The sequence below is a fragment of the Mauremys reevesii genome, linkage group 5 (assembly GCF_016161935.1).
Source record: "Mauremys reevesii isolate NIE-2019 linkage group 5, ASM1616193v1, whole genome shotgun sequence".
NCBI lineage: Eukaryota > Metazoa > Chordata > Testudines > Geoemydidae > Mauremys > Mauremys reevesii.
The window spans coordinates 23,590,215-23,617,749 of NC_052627.1; the positions used below are offsets into that span (position 1 = coordinate 23,590,215).

A 27,535-nucleotide genomic window follows, 5' to 3' on the forward strand; every position below is an offset into this window, starting at 1 on the left:
CAGTGTGCAATGGGGGTGGTGCAATGCACATCCCTGTGTCTACAGCAGGAGGAGAACTGAATTTTGGGATATGTTTACACCCTGTCATGTGCCAGAGTCATAGCAAAAGTCATGCTCTTTTAAAATCCAACCAGGAACTTTATTAGAATGAGGAAAACCATATTAGCCATAAAGTTAGAGATGTAACTTGGTTATTCACAAAAACAAAAGGGTTGGTCTATGCACTTGGACCAGAGTTCTGGCTAAGGCTAGGGCTAGGTGAGATGACTGAGCAGTGTAGGCATAGGAAGAGAGAACTCTGAATAATTGTTAGGAGGGGCCCACAGTTCAGTGGTAAAATACTGTCCTCTGTCAAACCTTCAGGTGCAAATCCAAGATTTATTTCTGCATGTTCTAGAAAATATTTTGCATGTTGTGGTGTCATTTTTACTATATGACACTTGATACATCTTATTTCCCCCTGCTGCAGAAGGTAATTTTCCTTCTCCCATTTCCTTGCAGCTGTATCAAAAAGCAGAACATTTGTCGTAGTTTTCTAGGCACAAAATTGATCAAAATGATATTTTAAAACTCCTTCATTTGTAGCATTCTCTAACAGAACAGTTACAAACCATGTCGCTTATGGGATCAGTTAGAAAGTAGGTACCTAGCTTTCTAAATAAGGGCCTAATTTGATATCCTACAGAACTGTACCTTTACTCCATGGATAGTCCCATTTGAAGTCAGTGGTGCTACAGCATCACAGTAAGTGTATCAGAATTTGGCCCTAACTGAAAAAGAAGATCTCTTTTTCTATTTAAGCACTTGATCTTGCTTCCTCAGAAGACAACAGAGGTTTTGCCATTGACTTCAATAGAAGCACAGCTGAGGTCTCATCCATTAGAGTGTAGTGGCTGCTTTTCTGTATACTGACAATGGCGGATCTTGCTTTTAGCACTTACTGTGTTTTACCTCTTAATACGTGGTTTATATTTAAAAAAAATCTCAAAGTGGAATATTTGCTTTGTGGGGACATTTCAGACTCCTAGTGACGCTATGTGACATCTACAGAATGTTCAAAAATACCACCTGTAGAGTAGTCGTTTTTAGAGGAATTGTTGAGTGCTGAATGTTAAAAGTGAGATAATCCATCTTTATTTTTTCTTACTGAATGGTACATGGTGGCACAATCTATTACTCTGTGTGATTTAAAAAAAAAACATTTTATTGTAAATGAAAGAGTAAAGTCAGTTCATGGCAATGCCATCCTGGATACATTTTAGCTTGGAAATCACCCAGTTATATTGAGAGGGAAATTACATGGAAGACTACTCTCTTCCTCCCCCCCCCAAGCTTTTTACAGTGCAGACACTAAGCTATTTCTTATTCCAATTGGAGGAGAAAAATAGGAAATGATAGTAACCCAATAATCAGTTTATCAGCTTTGCTGTCATCACTTAAATGTCACTGCCATCAGGAGATATTGTTCCAGAATGCTTTTAGAGGACAAAAGGATGATTTGGCAAGCTCAGTAAAACTGTGAAATGTGGGGGGAGAGGGGAGGAGGAAACATTTACATTCCAAAATCGTGACAGATTTATACTTGTTTGAAATTCAATTAATACATTTTGCCCTCCTTCGCCTGGTCTCTTTGTTACATAATGATAGGAAGATGGGGGAAAATATGAAACTGTCATCAAGAATTTGAGGACAGTTATGACAAAGGCATTGTCTTTTATCTTTAAAAAATATTTTATATTAGGTAAAAGAAAGTCTGAGACAGTAAGGGGCTGCTTACTTGATATCCTGCTGCTTTTTATTTGTGCTCTGATCTTGCATGTGTTCGAGTTGCTCAATAAACAATGCTGGTATTACTTTACTATTTGGAAGCGATTTCAGTTGTCAAAACATTCTTGCTCAGTGGAACCCTGTACTGAAAAACAGATACAATTATAAGCACATTAAAGAACATCTCTTTTGTTACAAATGGAGATACTGCTTTCACCCCTTGGTAATTCATCAAGAGAGAACTTCAGTTGTCCACCCATGCCAGAAGAAAGATAGGAGACAATGGAAGTGGTTTAATTAGGCCACAACTTTATTCACTTAAAATATATGGTAGTACCAGTCAACAGATTGTTCAGTGCAGGTCATCATCCTTACCTTAATCATTTCAAACAACCCTAACCTGGCCAGCCATCCTGTTATTGGGACCCCAAAACCCTCCTCTCAATTGAGGTGAAAGGGAGCTTTAAAAGGAGTGGGATGTGCTCCCCACTTTTGCAGTCATAGGAACCCCAAATTCCCTGCTTCAACTCTCTTAAAGGGGACTAGGAAAAGGAGACCTAGGACACAGCCCAACCCTCCCCACCCCTTCCTCAGCTCCCTTAAGGGATGCTTCCCTTCAAACCCTTTTCCAATCGATTTTATCTGATAACTGTAGCCCTTCCATACCGAGTACCTGCACTGGACAGCTGCCATAAGGAGGCACCAGCAAAACATTTGGCTGCTACTCCGCCGGGTCTCAAATATTCACTGATTCCTTTTTTTGTTTTGCTGAGGTGAATAATAGATGCACCTATTGTCTGTTCCCAGGCTGCCAAACAATGTAGCAAGAGGCATTAGCTGATGCCATAGCACGCCATGCCCTCCCTCCATGGCACCTACCATGCCACACTCCCTAGGCTCAGATGTGAACTGCCCAATGACCTGGAAGCCCTGCCTATGTGCCCAGTATACAATACTGTGCCCAAAAGTCCACAGCACTGCTTGCTTGGCCTGTTTGTATTATCTGAAGGTGGATATACAAGAAAATATAGCTCAGAATATGTACCTGGGGTCTTACTGATGTCCTGTATGCACTTGAATGCCATTACCCAATTGCCTGAATTGCTGTGGCCTCTAGCACTAGTTGGGCTGCAGCCTGTAGCTGTTGCAGCCCCTATCCTGAAAGAGTGGGAACAAATTCCTGTGCCCGGTAGCCTCTATTTTGTAACCCCTTTTTTGAAAACCAGAACAAATTGGTATATTGTGAGGGGGTTTTCATCACCATGAATAAAGAGGGGCCCTCTCCAATAGGTCTCATTTCTGTATCAATCATTATCCTTACTGGACAAATCCTTTCCTCCGCCTCTCCCCACCCCCCATAACATTATGGAAGTTGTTGTGCACTGTGCCCAGAAATGTTCCTCGGATTGGATACTAAGAGATCTAGGTCTGCAGCTCTCTTTTCCCCACTGGTTGTAAGGGACCTCTAAAATGGGCAGTGCCCCTTTTTTTCCAACAAGCTGAGTAAAGGACCCTACACACACACACTCTCTCTCTCTCTCTCTCTCTCACTGCAGTGAGAACATGCGCATGTCCTCAGGTCTCTGTTGGTTTTACCTTTTTTTTTTTTTCTTTTTTCCTTGCTCTAAATAATGACTAGGCCTGTTTTTTTAATGACAAGAAAATAGAGACCCATGTAAGTACTTGGACCTGAAAGCATGAGAGTCACAGACCAAAGCTTAATGAGGAAGCTAAAGGAGGAATCCATGCACTTTCTTTACAGCAGGGAGACCTGAGCATTTGTATTCATGAGTAGTTTTCATTTTCCTACCTTAGATTTGAGATGATTTGTCTTGAGTTCCAGGTCTCTGTTTTTATGAACAGCTTGAGCTCAGAATACTGAGTTCATTTTGTAGCACAAATTAATGTCGTGATATTGATGCTGAAGTGCGTCAAAACTTTATTAAGAGCAGATTCTGTCAGCCAGCTTTATATTAAACTTTTAAAAATTGCTATTTAAAGAAGGTCTCTCATGTTTATACAGACTCCCAGCCATGTCTATGACAATGATTATTTGGCTATTAATGAGACTCAGATTCTCATTTCTTTGTTATCCTCTGAGCCCTGTTTTACTTTCTAGCAGCAGTTAAAAAGCGACTTTGGCTTCTTATAGTTGTTTTCCAGTAATACATAAGAGAATTTTGGTTACTAGTTACAGTGGATTTTAAAAATGCCAGAGGGAAACTTGGAAACTAAAGATACAATATGGATAAATCCACTGCAATTCTGATTTTGTGAATAAGATATGAAAATATGCCCATATAGTGTCCATGCAAGCCAGTAAAAATACAGGAAGAGGGAAAAGCCATAGGTGGACTGTTCTGAAGTGATAAGTGAATGGTTTATTACCTTAATAAATTTTAACAAAGGGTGTTTTAGTACATTTGATTTGGCTCTTTGGTTTGTTTTTCCTAGCTCTGTTTCACAAAAGAGGAGGCTCAGTAATCATTAATGAGAAAATAATTTGAAGCAGCAAAACAAGTAAGCCCTCTTTCAAAACAGTAGAAATAAATGGGACATTGACCAGCTAAGAAAAATGATCTGACTTACTACAGGAAAACTGCCTATGATAGCAATACTGTACATAGCTCAGAGGTTTGATGATATACCACTGAACAGGGCCAAGCTGGTACAACTCACCATTTACATGGAGCAATCACAAGGGGGGAAATAGTATGTAAAATTGTAAATTCCTCAGCAAAGCCATCATAACTTTGCACAGAAACCATGATTTAGTGCTGCCCTATCTTCTGCTTTACATTCCTGTGTACCCTAATTCTCCAGGATATAAACATTAGCCTTAGGAGCACTGTACTTGTACATGATAGGGATATATAAAGATCATCGCTGATTTCCCTGAGCTCTAGATTATTTCATGCCTGATGGTGTTTTCTGGATCCTTTCTCCCTTGGCAAATACAACAGCTCAATGTGACATCCATAGTTTTGCAGCTCTGTACAGTATGTTTTGTGATGTTGTATTGCATGCAGAGCTGTGTATATTAAAACAAAAAATTCATTTTTGGCATTACTTTTAATGGATTTCACTTTTGTGTAGCTATATGTGTAAGGCAATTATAAAGCTCATACAGTTTATGTAATACAAGCAATAATACATGACTGCCAACTGTGAGGTAGGTGTGATTAATAACTTAAGCATAAATCAAGTTATTATAATTGATAGGATCAGATATGCTTCTTTTGCACAGAATACATGCTGTAGGTTAATAGTAACAATGCCAATGGACCTTTACAAACGGTGGGTCAGAACTATAATATTTGGAACAGATATCCCCATTCCACTCTGTCAGTCTCCTCCTTTGCATTCAGCAATGTCCTAGCAAGAGTAGGTTGAGCTAAACAGTCTCTCTGTTTGGTGTACCAAAATTCTTATTCTAGAAGCCAAGAATTTCCCCCTTATGAAATCTAATCATGATGGTATATGAGTATATCTCCATCCTGTGCACCAATATCTTGGCACATACTATAATTTCTACATTAAACAGAGAGAGGGCTCAGGTTACACACTGTGTGGCCTTTTTATCTTGGGTATCATGCAGGTGTGTTTTGTCCTCTCCTCCTGAAACACTATTTTTAGCACCAGAGCTAGATGATCACAGAATAGTTTATAAAACTCTACTGTTGAGCTATCCTCTCCAGGTGTTGCTATCCATATTTAATGACATAAATGGCCTATTTGTTTCTTCAAAGGAGACAGGTCCCTCTATTTCATGTTTTTCATTGTTCATTAACTTTGACAAACTAATTCTTCTACAGAGGTTATAAGAGTACTGAGATTATTGTAAAACTGAAGATTCCAGTCAGGTACAGGCATGCCTCCATAAAAGCTGTGGAATTCATTGGCTCTTTCTTCTGGCTTATAAATTGTGTTTACTTGTTGCATTATTAGACTAAGTATCTGTGCCTCTTATTTATTCAAGTATGCTGCTGGCAGCTTGCCTGCTCTTTCACCTTGTTCATAATGCATTTCTCTTAAAAGTGGGGAAAGACCACATTTAATTTTCCTGTAGCCATGAAGCCTCCCTCCTGTTCCCTGGCCCAGGATGAGGTTGTTCAAGATATAGGGGCAGCCTGCGTTGCAACATTTTACACAACTTTGGGAAACTGGGCCCTGAAGCTCCTTGGTGTGCTCTGTGTGGTGTGTCTGTGTGTGTTCACCTCCGACCAGACCCACTCAGACAAACTACCAGGCCCAAGGCTTTATTCTGTAAAGAACATAGAACAAGGAGTACAGTCCCGCAGCCTTCTCTCTGCTTCCTGCTACCTGCTCCCAGCTCAGTCAGTGCTGAGACCTCCTGCTGGCGGAGCAGAGGGTACATCCTGGCAGGAACCAGGAAGCTCTCCCAACATGCCGCAGGTTGTAGTCTACAACTTGTAATTCCCACAGCTGCTGTTGAAGCACCCTGGACCTTGGGCTACATTCCCATTAAACAGAAGGTTTATTAGTTTGTGTTAACTTTCTTAATAATTTGTCTGATGGTACTTCACTGTGAAAGATTAGCAGATGCTAAAACAGGTTGGCATAGGTTAGCTCTGGCTCAGTCTTCCCAAATAATGTTTGGAGATTGCAGGGAACCTACATTTTGAAGTATAAAATCTTCACTTTCATGTTCTGTGTAAGCTTTATTTTTAAGATCTTTCAGTAGGAATGGATTCAATCTACATCTGGTTTTGTGGGATATATTTTCTGACAGTACCATTGTGAACAGAGATTGGTTTGATATTCTTGGTAAAATTTTACATTCCCCTACCAGTTGTAAGAGCTAAGGGAAAGCGTGGGAGAGCTAAGCTCAGCATTTGGAAATTAAAAGTAACTGCAGAACTTTTGCATTCTAAATGTAATAAAGATTTGGAGTAACTTACTAGGAAAGTTATCGAATTGAATCAATGAGTTCAAAAGATATGTAAATATATTTATGGATGAGGCAGGGAGGATAGGATTAATATTCACCAAAAGAGGGCACTCCTGGAACCTGAATATTTATTCATTGGATCCCATCTCTCTGCTGTATGCTCTGTTGTCACTCTATCTCCATATTCAAACTTCTCCAAGTTCTGTTTAAATGCTTACCAAGTATTCCACTCATTCAATCTAATGCTTAATATGCTCCAAATGGGCTTTGTTTTTCTGTATTATTTCCAATCATTTTAACCCTATATTTCTTAGAGCAATGGTTCTACTCATTTACATAACATGCTATTTCAGTTCTTCCTTTGTTCTTTGAATCAACCCATATCATCATAAACTCCCTTTGAAATTAACGGGAGTCAAGAGAGCTCTTCATATCATAGCACTGGCTTCTGTAAGACGAGATTGCATCTCTTAACATTACCCCCAAATTAATAGTTTTTAAAAGTACTGTACAAAAGATAACATAGCTGTAATTTATGAAACCACTGCAAAAGCACTGTATATTTGATAGGGCACTCTGGGAACACACTGCAGATTGAAGCTAGTTTTCATCCTTGTTATCCATGTTGTGTAACTGGATATACCACTGAATCAGATTGCAGCTGTCTTGCTGTCACATTAGGCCTTTATGGATGCACAGTATTTCAATGTGGAATTTATTAATAGAAGAAACCACACTAACATATTTAGTAATACATACTTTTCTTTTTAATTATAAGGTGATCAATGCATTTTTCAATGTGCAATAAAATATTTATGTAAGTGGAACTTTACTCAGGAGAATTTTTATAAAAATACTTGTAAATGCAGACGATTTGAAGCATCTATAATTATACCTTAAATTGGAAGTCCGTCTCAAATGAAGTCATTTAACTACAAATAAACTTGTTCTAAATAACAGTGATTAAATATCTGTTTTTCCAGTCAGAATTTCTAGAATATGTTCAGTTAAACTAAAAATTAAATTGTAGTAGTGAAGACAAATGGTGTCAATTAAAAGTTGTAATTGTTTCTCCTCAATGTAGGAAAAGCAGATTTCCAGATAGAGAAATTTTAAATGCATTGTACAAGCAAGAAGTACACTGTGGTGCGTAACATGACATGTGCAGCCTTCAGATAATTTAACTACATTGCGTGAAGGCAGTTTCCAAAAGGCAGTATAGGAGTATGAATAGATGGTGTACAGTTTCTTTCTTAAATCTACCTTAGACTGTGCTGTTTAAAATCACTCCTAGTGGAAGGCTGTTAATAGTCATGGGATGAATGATTTAAGCCCTTTCTACAGTGCACAGTATAATAGCATATCAACTTAGCATTTATTAGGCCATGAACAATATTATTTGGAAACCTACCACAGTTTTCACCTAGTAAATATCTGCTTTGATCTGACTACCATTCATTGTTCTAATGCCTGCTTATGGACTTTAAGCCAATATTAGGCCATTCTTAACTACAATAGAAAATTATGGAGTGATAGCTAGGATAATTCCACATAATATTGTTTTCTCCAAACTTTGCATTACTAACAAAAAAGTGTTAAATACTTCCACCTGCAATAAAAATTCATAGACTACAAGATTACAGTAATAATTTTCAATTGTTTTTCAACTACCATTATGGACTTAATTTTTTTGTCATTTTAGTTGCTCAGAGCTTTGAAATGTGACCCTGAAGTAGTCTTTTCATTCAAATGTCAATAGTAGGCCATTTAATTCATGGTGGGGGATAAAAAAGGTTATTTGCTGGTTGCATAGAAAGCATACGTTAAAAACCTGGAATTTGAATCCCATAATATATCACCAAAACATGTCCATATATAGCTGAAGAGTGCACACGAGAGAGAGTCATATGGCATCAGCAGATTGTCTCAATCACAAGGAAAAGGTGAGTTAGTACCACTTGGACCTTTTTGTTTTCTTGTCCTCAGGGTTGAAAAGTCGAATCTCCAGTCAACCAAACTTATGTATATAATATTTTGAGGATGCCCTACACGGTTGACCCTCTCATCCTTCCTGTAAGTCAAGAGTGGAGGGCACGAGTCCAAGTAGTCTATTCCAGCAACTGGTTGGAAGTAGGCTCTGAAGAGTGAGTTTGCAATTTGGGGGGAAGGAATTCCTCCCACCCTCCCTCCACAAATGTGCTTGGTGCCTGGCATGGCCCTATACATTGGTCTCTAGGGTCCTCTTTAGAGAAGTAACAGGTAGAGCCCTGCAAATGCAGATATCCACTTCGTATCTGTGGATGCTCGCAGATCATTTTTGTGGATTGTGGATTGGATGCAGATACAAATTTTGTATCCATAAAGGACTCTAGTAAAAGGGTTTCAGAGATTGAAATTATTAGTTTTTTTAGCCAGGGGACCTCTCTTTCTTTCTTTCTATCATGTTCCTATATATTTAAAAACATAAAACAGCAAAAAATATTGTGCTTGCTTGTTCTTGTTAGCACATATATAAACCAACATGAAAATGTGCAACCATAGACATGAACCAATAAAAACACAATGGGACTATACAGAAAGAGCAAAAGGAATTTCTTGAAAATTAGAGGACTGCAGAAAAGGTGCAACCGAATGAACTTCTGCAGTGTTAAAGAAAAGAAAAAAAAGGAAAAGAGATGACTGTCTAGGATCTTCTCCTGTAACATTACTGGCACATTACATTTATATTTCTTCCTTATATTGTACAAATTATTTATTTCCAAAAGCTCTTTCCATATCGTCTGAAACTTTATGTTTATCTTTCAGTACAATACATCAGCTCCTGACAAAAAGCTATATTCCCCATGTACTGTAACCAGAGTTTTAACATATATGGATTTGAATTTTGCCATTACATAATACCAGCCTCTTCACACATGACTGTAAGTGCAGTCTGCTGCTTTGATTGTGAAAGGTTTCTAATTTTAACGAAATCATACAAGAGCCATGAGCAGCTGGATGGAGAAATTACTCCTCCTCCACTACGACATTATTTGTAGAATTTGATTCTAAACAGGCTGTGTCTGTGGGAAGACACATCCACAAGATTTGCTCCAAATCAGAAACCTGTGAAAGGTTTAGCATCTTACCTCAAGGTCTTGGTTACCTTGCTGTCCTGATTTTGTTTCAGTTTTCTATTCATTCATCTTCTGTGATCAACAATGCTAGATCCTCTTCTGTCAGATCAATCCATTATGGTCTCCTGTTCTCTGTTGGTTTCATCCTCCATGGGTACCACACTTGTGAATTGAATGATACGCACTCACAAATACACACACTTCTTTCACTTTCTCTGATCTTTCCTCGCTTTCTACCTGTCTTATCTTCAGCAACACCTTAGACTTTTTCAGCTCATTGTATCCAAAATTGATATCCCAAAGTTCCAACTAATTAAAGGAGCATTCTCAGCTGAATCTCCACCAATGTTCTCTTCCTCTTGAGCACAAGTTTCATATTCATCCTTCTTGTCATGACTGTCAACTCTTTTGTGACTTCCATATTACCCGGGTCTATTATCTCTCCTCTTTTTTTTTTCTTTTGAGGAAAAAGTTTTCAGCTATTTTCCAATGAGAGGAGAGTAGGGGAAAGTATACACTTTCCTCATTATAAAAAAAGCAACATATTTTGAACAGCTCTAGCACCTGACTACCTATAAGTAGAAAGTTGAAACTTGCATCCCAATCCTGCAAATGAGTTTGCATTGGTAAATTATTGCAGCTACCTCAACTCCATTGAAGTCATCCACCATAATCATCTATAGGACCAGGGCCTTAATCCTCAGTGATGACAAGCACCTTTGATTTTTTTCTTGTGAAATGTGGTATAGTTTGACAGGGTATTAGATGGGGTTGAAAATCACACGATACTCATGTAAAACCTCTGAGTTTGATTTTTATTAGCACTTTTATCCATGTTTGAAGGAAGATTGCCACTGCATGTGCAACACCTATAGACCCCGGTCATCGGCAGGAAGGATCGAACCAGGGGCCTCTGGAGCTTAGTCCGTGAGCCTCTACCACATGAGCTAAAAGCCAACTGGCTGTTAGCTAAGGCTGTAGAGGAAACCCTTTAATCTTTCTCTCTACGTGGTCTTGGTTACACTCGATGGGAGAGAACACCACACCCAGGAGGTGTGAGGCTAACTCAGTTGCATGCTGAATGTGTGCAACCTCATTGTTATCTTAATATAGTTCTTTTATGAAATTTTAACAGAGTTTCTTTAAAATTTGTGCAAATACAGCTTATATAATATATGGAAAACACACCTATTGCTAATTCTGCCACTAACTACAACTTCATAAAATGCAATCAGTGTTTCAAGGCCTGTGCTAATTATTGGTATTTGTCAAGGAGTGTATGTGTCATGCAAGCACACTTTTACACTAGGCTCCTGCAATTTGACAGCCTGTCCTTACCAATATGTCTGAAATATATACTGTTTCAGAGCCATCACTCCGGGATAATTCCCTATCTTGCTGTGTACTAGCAGTAGGTGTATTCTGTTCTTGTTGTTGGTACTCTCTTTTAAATAATGACCATCATTGTGAGAAACATAACTGAAAGAAATAAACTAACATACATACTCAAGTAAAGGTGAAGTGGGGTCATATACATGCTGAAGAGCTTTTCTGGATCAGAGCCAAATTTTCTTTCTCTATTCTTTGAATGCATATAAGACTTGTGAGTAACTTTCCCCCATTTTAGCCCCCATTCCTTTGATTTTGTGGGGGGGGTGGGTGTAAAGGACAAAAAAAGGTCTGTGCAAATTGAACTAGTCTTTCAAATGCAAGATATTTTTGCCAACTCAAGATAAGAGTGGTTGGTCATTATCTTACCTGAAGAAGAGAACAAAGGTGACCTTAACTGCTTGACTATAACCTCTTCAGTGTTGATCTCATAAAATGTATTGGGATCATAGATGCGATCCAGCTTTCTTTATGGAGCTTCTGAGTATGATGAATCTTCTCCTTTGGAAGTTTGTCAGCCACTGGAGAAAGAATCACACATTCATGCATGCGTCTCAGATGCAGAAAGAGCCTAAAAAAGGGATACTCAAAAAGTGGGAGGGGGATAGGAGGAAACCTTTCCCTTCAAAAGCTTATATAATGCAGTGCATCATATCAGTCAGCCGACTTCCTTTATCTGCTGTGTTATGTTGGCTATTAAAGGAGAAACTGACAACATCAAGAAAACTCCAGGAATGTTAACAGTAATTTTAGCAGTTCAGTTAATTAAACTAACACTTAGAATGGTGATCTGCATAGATAAATTTAACTGCTTTCCATCACAGCATTTCCTTTTCATTGTCTGATTTGTAGCATACTAGTTAGCAGCAGTAGGCAGCCCAAGGTGGGAGGAGAATTTAAAACTCTCATTTGTAAATCTAAAATGAGATATGTCTGTGGAATTGTACCTAAACTGTATCAAACAATTATTATTGCCATTTCATTCCATGTCTCAGTCCCTATCACAGCCAAGAATTCCATATTTAGTCACTGGTTACTTTGCAATTGATCCCCCAGGGTGAAATTAACCACAGCCCAGAAGACTGACACATGGCCCTGTGCATTACTTAATTCTCACAACCTGCATAAAAGGATTAAGTGAGGTTTAAGTGGTGCCCTGGGATGACTTTCTATGCTGTGAATACTGAAATATCTTTCTAGAATTTGCCTTGAGCCATCGTTATTTTCCCTTCCTCTTTTGGGACCTTTTTCTACCTTCCATCAAAGTCAGTGTCAGAATTTTCAGTGACTTCAGTGGGATCAGGATAAAGCCTTGGTGAAATATTTCAGCAGCTGCTGAGACTTGAAATCAAATCAGTATTGGTTAATACAGGAAAATGCTGGGCTAAGTTTAATTTAGTTTGCCCCTGCAAATTATGAAAAGCAGAACATTACATTTCATATTTATGGAAAGGTACCATCACAGTATGTTGCAGGGTTACTGAAGAATTCCTCAGTCCAAGATATTTAGACTTAATAGTGAAGTACACAATGAGCTTTCTTTATTGTTTATATTGTATAAGTAGCCACACAGCATGGAGCAGGCACCCACAGTCCTTTCCTCCCAACATGCTGTGCGTTAACTGTAAATCTTGAGAAAAATTTTCCTTGAAACAATCAAAGAGGACACACTGTTCCATGTGCTTGGTGGTAAGCTATAGGCAATGTCCTCAGGACATTATGGATCAGCTCCTCAGTCACTGTAAATTGTTGAAGAATAATGGAAGTTGATGGAGATATGTCAGTTTACCTCTGCTGAGTAACTGGTCTTCCGTAGCTCAGGAACTTTAAATGGGCATTTCAAAATGAATGGTGCACACTGTAGAAAGTAGTTTTAAATTATTAAACATTATTCATTTTTGTATTTAAGTAAATGGGTAAAGTTTCTTTGTCTATTGTAAACCTAACTCTCCACCAGGCCCTGGCTACCCCACTCCAAACTACCTTTATCATTGCTTCCAACTCTGGAAGGGAGGAGAAAGTTTGCAGGTATAAGAAAGTGTCCTCAGGGGTCCTGATGGCACTCCTTGTTTTGGTTAAAAGGATGTCCCATGACAGGCATTTGATGGTAGATGTTGCCCAAATACAGGCTTCTGGGTGGATGTGCTGGTTGGAGGGAGAATTTGGCACTGCATGTAGGTCTGTGCATGGATAAATCCCACAGGGCCTGTCAACATTGGCTGAAGGGTGAACCTGAGGGAAAGGGCTGAGGTAGAGAGAGATGGTGGTGACTTGCCTCTGAATCTTTCTAGAAGAATGGAGACAACCGTTGCTCCTCTTGCACATGGCCTAAGAAGACACCATAGGTAGAAAAAGAATATTTCATGGGGCAATTACAGACATGGCTTTTCAGTGAGAGAGGTATAGAATTGGAACATATGGGAATGAAAGGCTGGGTGATATGCAGTTGAAAGTCAGGGTGCAACAGATCCCTGTTGGAAAGGGCTTACAATCTAGACACTAATACAAGTATCATATAACTAGAGAAAGGGTAAAATCATGACTACCACGAAGTCAGTGGCAAAACTCCCATCGATTTCAGTCAGGCAAGGATTTTACCCAGCGTATGGTGGCATGATTGAAATGTAAATGTTTCATGAAAGGACGGTCCTCAGGAATTCACTGAAGGCTTTCATAAATAGTTCTGCAATTCTGACTCTAGCTCACTGTATTTTTTGCAATTCTTGAAGCAGGCCAAAAATTAGGAAGGTGGAAAAGAAGACCATTATTGCAGTATGAGAGATACAGATAATCAGAGGACAAATGTGAAATACACCCAAAACTAAGGTGTCTTTTGGAAAACTGAATCACCAAAAATGAGATTTTGCCAAAGGCAAAATCCAAACTGCCTGGCTTGTCACAATGTCTGTATAAAGTTGTGTAGCTACCGGTTTGTTTATCCTGTCCAACATATTACAACCAACCCCTTCCTGCATTAAACAATCTCTCATGGTAAACATTAGATTACATACAATGTTATCACCAATGAAGAGGGCGTCATGAGAAATGCATGTTTTCTGATGGAAAACAGTCAATATACGAAGTGTTCTCCTGAGGTAATTAAAATCTGCATGATAAGACATACATGTCATATGGTGTCTAAATCCACAGACCCTACAGTAATTTAGTTCTCTGCCACATTGACCTTGCTCCTATTAATATGTTCAATGCACAAATAAAATGTATGCTTCCTCTCTTATCTGCAGCATTATTTCATTGTTGCGAACAGCGTGTGATAAGTCATAAAGCATTTTGGACACATTCTGACAAAGTCTGCACACAACCAGCCAGTTTGTATCTCAGCTTTTGTGACCAATGTTTCAAGTTTCACAGCTCTCTGCCAGTAAAACTTTATCTCATGGTTGCAAGCCAGATCACTGTTGACAAGAAACATTGTTGACATTTGCTTGAGTTATTACTGTCAGAGCTGACTGAGTACTGTTTTTCATTTTCTGGGGAAGAAAAAGTGCAGTGTTTTCGGATAGAAAGCTTAAGAATTTCCTAAGTGATAGACCTTGTCCTCTTTCTCCATTCCAAAGCACTCAATCACCAAATGTACCTGTAGATTAAAAATAATTTGCCTACTTGTTTTGTTACTGGGTTCTCTTCCTGTATGTGGAGAGGGAATTGCATTAGATGAATTCTCAAGATTTTTATTTTCTTGGGTTATTGAAAAAATTGCAGGGGGTTCTGAAAAATATTGATACATTTTGTTTTCTACCCACGTGTTTTGTAAATGATGTAGAGGTGGTTTCTATAGTGCTATCTATTTTGTGGTCCAATATCTGGCATTAACCACTACATATGTATAAGACTCAAGTGTCTCTTTCTCCTTGTTTTTCTTGTTTAATGTGAAAAAACTTCCACAAACAATTCATTCAAAACAGCTTGTCAAAAACAGGCTGCATTCGGTTTAATTTTTTAAAAAAGATTTTGTAGGTGACACACAGCACAGAAAAGGAAGCAAATTAATTCAACTTCAAAAACTCCTAATGAATCTTCTTCACGGTCTAAAAAGAATAAATTGAGTTAACCTAGATAATGGAAATCCCTAGCCTGTATAAAGAGGTACACTGTGCCCAGTCTCCATTTCTGCCATATATATGTAGATTTAAAAAGGGGAGGGGGAAAAAGCAGTACTTTCAGCTAATTTCTTTTCATAGTCAGATAAGAGTTGAAAAATGTCCATTTAAAACATAAATTATATATATTTTAAAGGATCGCTGAAGCTAATATATTTCTCATGTTTTTAAATGCATTCTTACCTTTTTAATAAAGCATGAATGAGTCGTCCTCTGACAGATTTGTAGCTTTTCTCCCAAATGTGCCCACTTGATGACTCCAGAGCATTGTCTAGCTAGCCCCTGCAAATCCTCGCTTTGGGATTTGATTCCGGACCATGAAAAAAAAACAGATGTAGATTTAATTAAAAAGGGGTGGGGGTGTCTTGCATTACCGGAACATTAGGGCTTTATGGTTAAAAACTGAAATAATTTAAGAAATGAATAAATTAATAATATCTTTCACTTGGCTGCATTTCACATCCTGTAAATTTTAATGTTATATATTTTGTGACATAAAACAGCAATATGTTAAGCTATACATTTAGCAAGAAAAATGCAAAATAGAAAATTCTACATACTGCAGTTCAGTTATACCTGGTATTTCCTATTCCGGTGTCTCCTTCCTCTCTGCTTCTTCCATGTTCACTCCCCTAGACACACACAACTGTGGAAGCAATAGGCCCTTCAACAGACCTAGCACTGCTCAGCTTCATTGGGCAGCAGGGCCCAGTCCTTATTATAGTTGGAAAGCACCACACAAACACTTTTTTGAATATGGTGCAGGCCTAAAGCAATTCTGTGTGCCGGAATCTAAGATCATTGACTCCAGTGTCTATCTGGAGTAACTCCATTCACTACCCCAGATTACATGGCGTGAGTTCTAAATCTGCCCCTCTTATTAACTCATTCAGATTTATTAAGGTTTAGCTATTCTTTTTATTCCTAGAATTGCACTGTTTGCAAAATCTTGTCAGATATGGGGGCATCACATAATTATCATGTTATAGCAAATACACATCACAATCAAGTTTTATAATCCTAGTTCTTCTGGATAGAAGCCATTGTATCAATCAGATTAATCCATGCTGCTAATATGGTAAAGTGATTTTCCCATTTCAAAACCATTTTTCCTACAGTCCAGGAAGGAACCGTGAAAAATGACTAATATTGATAAACATTGTGTATATAAAAAAGAATAAATATTTAGGGCTGCATCCTAATAACCTTACTCCCACTGAGTGGTACCTTATTTCACAGGTGGTCCCATTACACTCAGTGGGACTCTTTGTGGGCTAAGATGTTACAGAATTAGAATAAAGGTCACAGCATGTGGCTTATAGTAGGGTTAGAGGTATGGATGATACAAGTTTGTGAGAAATGAGCTCAAACATTAGTAGACAATAAGTTTCTGTGCTCATGGAGTGAAACAACAGTAAGTCAACACAGCTCTGAATGGAACCACTTTGGATTTATTTTGCAACCTAGATAGTAACAGCCACAGTAGTGGTGCTTCAAGTGGATGTTGCTGTGGGACACTAAAATGATCTCTCCTTTTACATATTTATTTCCAGCAAAATAAGAAAGTTAACCGGGCTGCACAGCTGGCATTTAATACAAGTCATTGCTCTATTAAATTAATAGAATGGGAAAATAATTTTCTGAGGTCTTTACTAACCTGTCGATAGTGTGCCCCATTTATTTTCGGGTCCTTCAGCGCTCCTGGATTGGCGCAAAAGGGACAGTTTAAAGTGTATGTTTTATTGTGTAGATGGTAAGAACGTCTATGCGTCCTAAAGCAACATATACCAATTATGCAAATCATTTTTGAACAGGTAATAAACTTGAGAAGATAGTTGTAGCACAGACCTAGCTCAGGTGGCATATGCTAATCAAAACTCATCGCAAGGTTAGAATCTGACAAAGTGACTAGACTTGTTGCTCCAAAATGAGGGGGCTGCAGGCGCTGCCTAATAAAGAAGAAAATAAAGCTGTCAAAAGAATTAACCTTCCCCATAAAACATTATTCAGAGAGGATCCCCATTTAAAATCATTCCAAGGTAACTTTCAACACATAAAGGGCAAAGGCTTTTACACAGTTGTTATTTATATTACAGTACCATGCAGCGGTCTCGATTGGTTTCCCATTGTGCTAGGCTCTGTACATACATATGCTAGAGACAGCCTCCACCCCAAAGAGTTTACAAATGTAAATAGGTAAGACAAGCAAAGTGAAGGGAAAAAGAAAGTGTTATTGACCTCATTATACAGCTGGGGCACTGAGAAACAGAGAGTAAGGGACTTGCCCAAGGACACAGGAGGGCTGGCACAGCCTGCAATTCAACTTAGTTCTCCTACATTCCAGTCTAGTGCCTCAATCACAAGATCAAACTTCCTTCCCCCGTTAAGAATTATTGTCCTCTGCACCATTGCTCTTTCCCTCCCCCGTCATTTGAACATTTTCATGTCATTTTATTGCTTTACCCTTCTGTCTGAATTTCCTCACTCTTAACTTCTCTTCCCGTTTCATTGCCTTTTTAACATTCCCTTCCAGTCTCCTCTTTTCCACTTCCTGTTTGTTTGGGAGGGTAACCTTATTTGAATCCTGTCATTTTGTGTATTTCGACAGATAGTCTGATGTTTTAAGGGGTGGAGACAAGTTACCTATTATATTATTTCCTGTCATACAAAACATACTTGTAGTGGGTAGCTTTGTCTTCTATTTTTATCTCCCTCCTATCTGATGGTGACGCAAAAATGGAATGTTAAAAGATGTGCCTAACATTACTCCTTAAGTGTTCTGCTGCATCACTACAGTGAAATAGAGCTATACTGCGCAGTTTCAGTAGATCTGATGGACAAACATTGTCAAAAGGAATTATAAAATAATCAGAAGTTGATGGCAAAGATTGCCTCTGTTTGAGCTTAAGCATTCAATGTGTAGTATTGGTATTACAGTTTTGCATTTCCCCCATAAGGCTAAATGGAAATCATGCATCTAAATTCCAGTTTGGCTCACTGAAAATGTAGCTGAACATTAATAGTACAACCAACAGTCCATGTGAATGGCGGGAACTAATATTTTCCAGAACAATGAGGAGACTGAGGAAGATCACCTCTGGAAGTTAGAACCACACCTGGATACCTTCTTTGGAATGTCTGTGCACATTCTTTGATTTGTGTTGTTTATATTTCACAATTCACTTGTCGATAATGCTTCCCTTCTCTCTGCCAAAATGTTACTCACCACAGCTATGCTGATCAAGAGGGAAAAAGTACAAAGCACTAGATGAATGTTTGATAGTTCTTTCTAAAAATAGGTGGTCTCTATGGCAATATTTCTCTGCGCCCTTGAAGGTGAACATTCATTTTTACTAAGCAAAAACATTTGAGCAGAAATGCTGGGTCTTACTAGCATGATGAGACTACCATTGTCAAAGCTATGTATTATGAACAGGCACAGGACTTCAGACAAAGATGTCTTTTGAAACAAATGCAAAAGTTGCAACAAGCTCATTTCTGAAAACCATTACATATCATTGTTTCTTTATCTTAATATCATTGTCTTCCCTTATGTCATAGACAATTCAGCAGAAACCTGTGGATTTTTTTATGCAATTTTGGCAAAGAATGCTCTCCAGTGACAGAACAGAAGGCACTTGACTTTCCCTGATCACTTCATGAGTTCATTGACTGACTCCAAATATTGAACTGTGAATTTAGAAATTCAGTCAACACTCAGAACTGTAGATGGCAATTTCTGTAATGAATACTGTTATTACATTGCTATATCTCAAAAGCAATTTCAATTTAACTGGACCCAATTCTGTAGTCCTGACTCACTGAAGGAAATAAATTTTGCCTAAATTAGGACTGAAAGATTTGATCCTTAATTTGAATCCAAAATAAAATATCCCTTTGTCTAATACTTTATGCAATTATATTTGGAAGGAGGTACAAGAAGAATTCTGTCCCATAAGGGCATCTTCTCTGAACCCTTTAACATCACCCAGTGATAAATGCACAGGTTAAGCCAGATTTTTTAAATCAGGTTCACGTAATTGCACATATATATTTGTATGCCATTCATTCATATAAGCATAGATCTGATAGGCATATGCAATTCAAGTACTTTCATGCACACATGACCACCTAGATACCCAACTGGCCATGTGTGAATCCAATTACTGATTTGTACACATACACACTGGCTGTCTGCATGTATACATTGCCTGTACAGAAATGCATGTGGCAGTTGTGTTTATAATAAATTAAAAAAAAACCCACACACACACACCCCTGAACTCTGAAAATTTGGCCTGGGACGCAAAGAGTTGGTGGCCAAAATGTGTTGTGTTTTTTTTCCTGAAACTGTTATGTATTGAAATTTCAAAAATAAAACAGTGTGCAAAATAGGAATAAAGGAATTCAGAAATTCAAAGAAAGATTCTGTAGTATCCAGCTATCTTCTAAATGTACATGGGAGGGAGGGGTGCTGTTTGGGAAGGTACAAGATGGTGCTATAAATCTGTCATTTGAAAAATACCTTCTTTGTGGAATGGCTATTTAGAACAAAAGAAATTAAAAATACAGAATTAAAATATATAGAGATCTGGAAACCTATTACACTTATGCAAGTTATTCTGGAAGTCAATAATCTCAAGCATCAAAGCTTCAAGTTTTGTGATGCATCAAAGGCTGGATAAAGTGTTGCCGCTGGAAAACATGAAGCCCTGAATAAACTTAAGGACACTCAGGAGCATCCTCTGAATGGAGTAAATTAATCTTTTCAATATTTGTAGTCCTACTAAAATATACTAATAGCTGTGTGTGTGTGCAGGCCACAAGTGAGCTTCAGAGAAGTAGGTGAACAGGTGCTTATGACAACAGTTCTGTGTACAAAATCATATGTCCCAAGGTGCCCTTTTCCATCTTTTTGTAGATGCAGAGTACAGCCTTTGTAGTTTAGATGCAGCCAGAGGAGTCAGAGGACGAAATTCATTGTTGGGTATAAGGCCTCTGAAATCAGGGACGTTACTCCACGAATGATCTGCTCCTGTTGACTATGTGTGTGTTGTGCCTGTTAGGAAATAAGTGAACAAACATCTAGCTTTATTTAACATGTATTCTTAAAAGAAATGGAATTGCCAAGATGACGTTTAATGGTTTTTTTAAAATAGTATATCTGGAGTTTTGTAGTGTGCTACATAAAGTTACATTCATAGACCATTTTTTGTGTGTGGCTTTATGTATGCATGTAAGAAGCACAATTGCAACGCAAGAGCTACAAAGTAATAGAACCACAGCACTAATTCCAAAATTCTCTTGTATCAGTTTCATAACTGGAGAAGTACATCAATAAATTAATGTCGCTCAGAACACGATCATTTATAGTGTTTTCAAACTTCACTCCTCACTAGGCTTCATGGAACAGGGAGCATTTGAAGAGGAAAAAAAACTGAATTATCTGCTAATATGCACTGCACAATACTGGCTCAGTCTGTGCAGCAGCAATGAAGTTGTTACATCACAACTTTAATCCTACATTCTTTGTGTATCCTGGGATCCTTCCGTCCTGGTAATCAGGAACAGGTCCCATTGAGAAAATTCTAAAACTTATTACACGATTTACCATATCAGTTTGTATTCTATTACTCTCCCAAAGTTGCAATACCCTCTATTTGCAATTTGTCCCTGATTCAGGAAAGCATGTAAGCACAAGTTTAACTTTAAGCATGTGAGCAATTCCATCTTTATTTCATCAGCAAAGTATTTTAACCAGGTGCCATTGCAGTAAATAAGAGGAAGTCCCATTGAAGATCATGATACTTAAGCCTGTGCTTAAAATAAATTTTGCTGAGTCAGGGGCTAAAATCAACGGCTCTTTGGTACTTTCAGTGGTTTAGGTTTATTTTCAAACAAGTAGCATTGTGTGTTGTGATGGCATTTATCCCTAAAATTGTAAGGAATCAGAAGATAAGCATTTGTGCCTCACTTCAGAATCCTGTCCTTGCTATTTCTTTGGCTCAGAAATAGGATAAAAAGCAGTTTCTCACCTATGCTATAGAAAACCACATTGGACTGAGTATCTACGGGAGGGACATTGGAATTTGTTACCTTGCTAGTGAGGAAATCATTGCTTGATTGCTTTAGCCTGGGTTAAAGAGAGAATGTTTAATAGATTTTGTTTCTGTACATTCTCTTCTATATCACACCCTTGATAAATGCTCTGAACATTAGAATTGACAGAACAGGTTGAAAATATTTACTAGAATTCACAACAGGGAGTAGATGGAGGGTTTTTTTGGTTTGTTATTGGTTTTTTTACTTTCTGCCTGTATATTACATCTCATCATTGCAGCAGTTTTGTATCCCAGGAGTGTTTCCTCTCCATTCTGAAACATTTTCATATCTGCTGATCACTGAAATTGTTCTGCAGATTACAAAAGGAAAATAGAGTGTTGAAGTAATAAACATAGTATTTTTGAAGGCAACAAACCTGGAGAACAAAGACCTATGTACCGTACTTAACATGATGAAACACTGCAAGACTTTCTCCTTCACCGGGTATGAAAAAATAAAAACAAGGAAGAGTTGTCTTTGGTTTATCAGTGCAGGTAATATAGGAAAACCTGAGCTTTTAAGAGAGCTTCTGTTCATTGTTTTGTGGTGCTAGCGTCAAACCCATCAGACATAAAAGGAAATGTTTTTCTAGAAAATACACTTAGGTTGACTTGAATGGCTCCGTTTCTAAATTTATAAATGTGAAGAGATGTGGAATGTTTAACAAAAGCTGAACAAGGGAGCTACTTCAGGCTAATGCTCTGCTGCTAATTTTGTGGAATGACTTTCCCTTCCCCCTCTCAAACAATTTACTAAAAGTCAATTCCTCCCCTGGGTGGTGTTACTGTATGCAATAAGAAGAAATATAATTCGCAAGAAAACCAACTGATACTACTGTATTTTATAAGTGGTCCTTAGTAGATATTTTGATTACCTCTCTTTATACAACATGTTTCACAGCTATATGCCTAACTTTGTAAACCCTTTTTTATTGCTATCAATGGCAAACCCATTTATGTGGGACTGTACCTCCATCATTCAACTGTTGGGTTTGCCATATACTTTGCTGTATGCAGATGTGAAAAATACACACTTCACAGAGTCTTACTCACTTCTCTCAGCACGTGGTGTTAGTTGTGGTTTATTTATTTATTGTCTTTTGTCATGAGAGATATTGGAATTAATAGTAATGGCACTTTTTTAAAAAACTGTATGCATAGGTTGAAAGTATTTCAATTTTCTTTGTATCAAGTAATACATTCCACTTTCATCTTCAATTGCCTATAACAATACATTCTGAGTTAACCATCTTTCTGTTTTTGTTTCACCGTATATTCTGTAGCTTAGCAGAGCACTATGTGGCACGTTTTGTGATCCGAGACATGAAGGTGTACACATGGTATCTCTCTTTCTCTCTCTCTCTCGCCTGCTATTATAGAATCACAGAAATGCAGATCTGGAAGTCAACCTCAACAGGTCATCAAGCCCAGTCCCGTGTGCTGAGGCAGGACCAAGGAAAAACTAGACAATCTATGACAGGTGTTGGTCCAACTTGTTCTTAAAGACCTCCAAGGATGGGCATTCCACAACCTCCGTTAGGAGACTATTCCAGGACTTAACTACCCATATAGTTACAAATTTTTTCCACCTAAATCTCCCTTGCTGCAAATTAAGCCCATTACTTCTTATCCTACCTTCAGTGGACGTGGAGAATAATTGAAAACCACTGATAACAGTTGTCACCAGTATTATCAAAACTTGACCTATTTAAAGACTTATCAGGTCTCCCTTCAGTCTTCTTTTCTCAGGACTGAACATGCCCAGTTTTTTTTTTAATGGACACAAATCTGACATCAGGAATCATAACACTCAAAAAACAGTAGGAGAACACGGTGGCAATTTTGCAACAGAAAAGCTTCAAAAACAGACTCCAAGGAGAAATTGCTGAGCTGGAATTGATATGCAAACTAGATACAATCAATTTAGGCTTAAATAGGGACTGGGAATGGCTGAGCCATTACAAACATTGAATCTATCTCCCCTTGTAAGTATTCTCACACTTCTTCTCAAACTGTCTGTACTGGGCTATCTTGATTATCACTTCAAAAGTTTTTTTCTTTTACTTAATTGTCCTCTCAGAGTTGGTAAGACAAGTCCCACCTTTTCATGCTCTCTGTATGTGTATATATATCTCCTAAATATATGTTCCATTCTATGCATCCGAAGAAGTGGGCTGTAGCCCACGAAAGCTTATGCTCAAATAAATTTGTTAGTCTCTAAGGTGCCACAAGTACTCCTGGGGTTTTTTTTAACTGTTCTCGTAGGTCACGTTTTCTAAATCTTTTTTTCATTTTTGTTGCTCTCTGCTGAACTCTCACCAGTTTATCCACATCTTTCCTAAAGTGTGCTGCCCAGAAATGGACACAGTATTCCAGCTGAGGTCTCATCAGTTCTGAGTAGGGCTGGACAGGTACCTCCTTGTCTTACATATGTCATTCTTGTTAATACACCACCGAACTATATTAGCCGTTTTCACAACTTCATCACATTTTTGACTGATATTCAATATTTGATGCATTATAACCCCGAGATCCCTTTTTAGCAGTACTACCACCTAGCCAGTTAGTCCCCATTTTGTAGTTGTGCATTTGATTTTTCCTTCCTAAGTGAAGTACTTTGCACTTTATTGAATTTCATTGTGTTGATATCGGACCACTTCTTTAATTTGACAAAGTGCTTGCAACCCTTCCCAGTTTTGGATCTTGTTTATATTTTATAAGCCTACTCTGCACACCATTATCTAAGTCCTTAATGAAAATGTTGAATAGTACTAGACCCAGGACTGACCCCTGTGGGACCCCACTAGATAGTCCCTCCCAGTTTGACAGCGAACCATTGATAACTACTTTTTCACTATGGTCTTTCAACCAGTGTGCACCCACCTTATAATAATTTTTTTGTAGGTCCCATTTCTCCGGTTTGCTTATGAGAATGTGAGGTGGGAATCTGTTAAAAGCCTTAGGCTTTGGCTACACTTACACTTCAAAGCGCTGCTGCGGCAGCGCTGCCGCGGCAGCGCTTTGAAGCGCTAAGTGTAGTCAAAGCGCCAGCGCTGGGAGAGAGCTCTCCCAGCGCTGTCCATACTCCACCTCCCTGTGGGGAATAACGGACAGCGCTGGGAGCCGCGCTCCCAGCGCTGGGGCTTTGACCACACTGGCGCTTTGTAGCGCCGCAATTTTCAGCGCTGGAGAGGGTGTGTTTTCACACCCTGCTGCAGCGCTGCAAATTTGTAAGTGTAGCCAAGCCCGTGAAGTCAAGCTAGAACACATCTACTGCTTCTTTCCTATCCACTAGGCCTGTAACCCTGTCAAAGAGTGAAACTAGGGTTTGGCATGATTTGTTCTTGACAAACTCATGCTGGGTATTCATTAGAACCCTATTAGCCTCTAGGTGCTTACAAATTGATTGTTTTAATTATTTGTTGTAGTATCTTATCTGATATCGAAGTTTGGCTGACTGATCTGTAACTCCATAGGTCCTCTTTGTTCCCTTTTTTAAAGATAGGTACTATGTCTGCCCTCCTTCAGTCCCTCTGGGGCCTTACCTATGCTCTGTGAGTTCCCAAAGTTAATTGCCAATGCTTCCAAGATTGCTTCAGCTAGTTCCTTAAGTACCTTGGATGAATTTTGTCACGCCCTGCCAACATTAATACATCAAACCTATTTAAATATTCTTTAACTAACCTTTCCCTATTTTATCTTGTCTTCCTTCCCCCGTATTGTTTATATTAATTGTGTTGAGTATCTGGTCACCATTAACCTTTTTAGTGAAGACTGAAGCAAAGGCATTAAACACCTCAGTCTTCTTGAAGTCCTCAGTTATTAGCTCTGCTTCCCTACTAATAGTGGACCTATACTTTCTTTCACCTTTCTCTTGCTAATGTACATAAAACCTTTTTCTTGTTGCCTATTATGTCCCTTGCTCTGTGTAGCTCATTTTGTTCCTTAGCCTTTCTGATTTTGTCCCTACGTGGTTATGCTATTCTTTTATACGCCTCCTTAGCAATTTGTCCATATCTCCATTTTTTGTAGGACTCCTTTTTGATGTTCAGGTCATTAAAGAGCTCCTGATGGAGCCATGTTGTCTTCTTATTATTCTTCATATATTTCCTTTGTATAGTATAGTTTTACAGTTGTGTGTTTAATATGATCTCCTAGAAAAATTGCCAGCATTTCTGAACTCCTTTTTCCCTTAGATTTACTTCCTATGAGACTTTATCTACCGGTTCTCTGAGTTTATGGTCTGCCTTTTTTTAAAAGTGCATTGTCTTTATTCTGTTGCCCTCTGTCCACCTTCTTTTCATGATCACTTTCACCCCAATTGCCTTCCACCTTCACATGCGCTACCAATTATTCGCTGTTGGTCAGAATCAAGTCTAAAATGGCTGCCCCCCAGTTTCTGAAACAAAAAGTGCTCCTCAGTACATTCTATTTTGTGTTTTGCTGTGCAGTATACTCCCGATTATCCGAATAGCACAGGGGGCATGGCTATTTTCTGGATGATTGGGAGTTTATATAATCAAGATGGTAGGAACCATTCATCAGTGGGGTGGCCTTTCCGGTAGGCAGGGGCTTGTCATCCTCTTCTTTGCAGTCCTGGGCAAGGTTCCTTGCTCTGCCTGTTCCCTCACTCCCACGCCAGCAGGGCTCCAGAGGTCTCCCTGTGTTGCTGCAGGGCCCATGACAACCATGGGCCAGAATTCTTCTCTGCCCCACCAGGACCTCAGTTTTCCCTGTGCCTTGAGCCTGTAACGAGTGTTCATTAAAACACTACAGTGGTGCAGCTGTTCTGAAGCATCATTTTAAGTGTAGACTTGCCTAAAGTCTCAATGAAAGTCAATGGGATTTGGCCTACTTAGGGCCAGATTTTGAAAGATATTTAGGTGCACCACATGGTAGGATTTTCAAAAGCAACCTGAGCAGGTTAGGTGCCTAAATCCCATTGATTTCTCTCCATCCTTCTAGATGTAGTTCTAGATAAACATAAGCTTCATAGTGATGCACACTTATTAGCTAGTATCAAGCCTACTCACTATCACTAGAGAGCATTAAAACAGTTTGGGGCTTGTTGATTCACAGATACATAGTCCCTAAATAAGCTGCAGACTGTTAAATTATTATTAATTAAAGGTAATAATTACTAATTTTTATTCTTGTTAGCATATTATTTTAGCACCAAAGACTTGGAACAGCTCGTATTGGACAAACTGTCCATTTTATAATCTGGCATAATGTAACTGGGACCTCCTTTTCTTGCTAGAAGCTTTTCTAGACAAGTCTATTAGAGAATATTGATTAATGACAATAATTACAGTATGTAGCTCATTATCATTATTTGGTCTTGGTCTTCCTTGAGAAATACAACAGACTATTTTTAAAGTATATTTTCTTAATCTTTCACTTGGCCTTGTGGCTGCAGTTTGAAGAGGGATGCTGAAATAGATATGGTAATACTGCTTCTTGACAAGGGATCTTGCAGGTGAGAGATGGACTTGGACCCAAGGACCTCTCAATTTTCAGGAAGTTCAGATCCAGATTCAGACATCTCAGCTCAGGCTAGGTAGCAGCTTTGTTGTTGTTTAATATCCAATACATTTTTATGGACTGATAGTGATACTCGTATCTGAACCAATACTCATTCCTTCAAGGACTGTTCACAAAGCTTCCATAAAACACCACCATCAGTGGAATTGAACACCAAGTACATTCTCCAAATAAAAAGATCAGCTGAGCAGATATGCTACACGATAACAAAAGCTGAGTTAAATATTACCTATTAACTTACACTTCTATAGTAAATAAACATTAGCATTTTATAAAATGGATTTTTATACCACCACATTTTAAACTGAACAAATTATCAATGATTCCGCAGTTTATCACACGACTGTCGTCGCCACATGAGAGTGCTTCACTTGTATTCTTCCCATTGATCCAATTCTACTGGGACTATTCATAACATCTCAAACTTCCGAGCAGTTTTAAATAGTCACTACTTTTCTTTAAAATAAATAAATATATACACACACACACACACACACACACACACACTTTTTCCTACCTCCTCTCAAGTTACAGTGGCCTGGGGTGCCAATGACAGATTTTAGTTCTGGTGTTCCTAGGGTCTAA

At 38.5% G+C, this 27,535-nt stretch overlaps 1 protein-coding gene and 1 long non-coding RNA gene across 8 annotated transcripts in view; one reads left to right on the forward strand and one right to left on the reverse strand.

The window, feature by feature from the left end:
• CCSER1 (coiled-coil serine rich protein 1) overlaps positions 1-27,535 on the forward strand; it is a 1,061,579-nt gene that overhangs the window by 1,012,262 nt on the left and 21,782 nt on the right. The window contains exon 11 of one of the 7 annotated variants that reach the window (XM_039539941.1): positions 18,867-19,037. The exons of the other annotated variants lie outside the window; for them this stretch is intronic. Within the exon in view, the coding sequence (XP_039395875.1) occupies positions 18,867-18,928 (62 nt within the window). The 3' untranslated portion in view covers positions 18,929-19,037. Of the gene's footprint in view, positions 1-18,866; positions 19,038-27,535 lie in introns of those variants that run through there. 7 annotated transcript variants of the gene reach the window in all.
• Positions 1,160-15,596, reverse strand: LOC120405950. The gene is made up of 3 exons (XR_005599012.1): positions 15,489-15,596; positions 1,778-1,912; positions 1,160-1,178 (listed from the first exon to the last, which is right to left on the reverse strand). It is a non-coding gene; the product is annotated as an uncharacterized LOC120405950 (long non-coding RNA).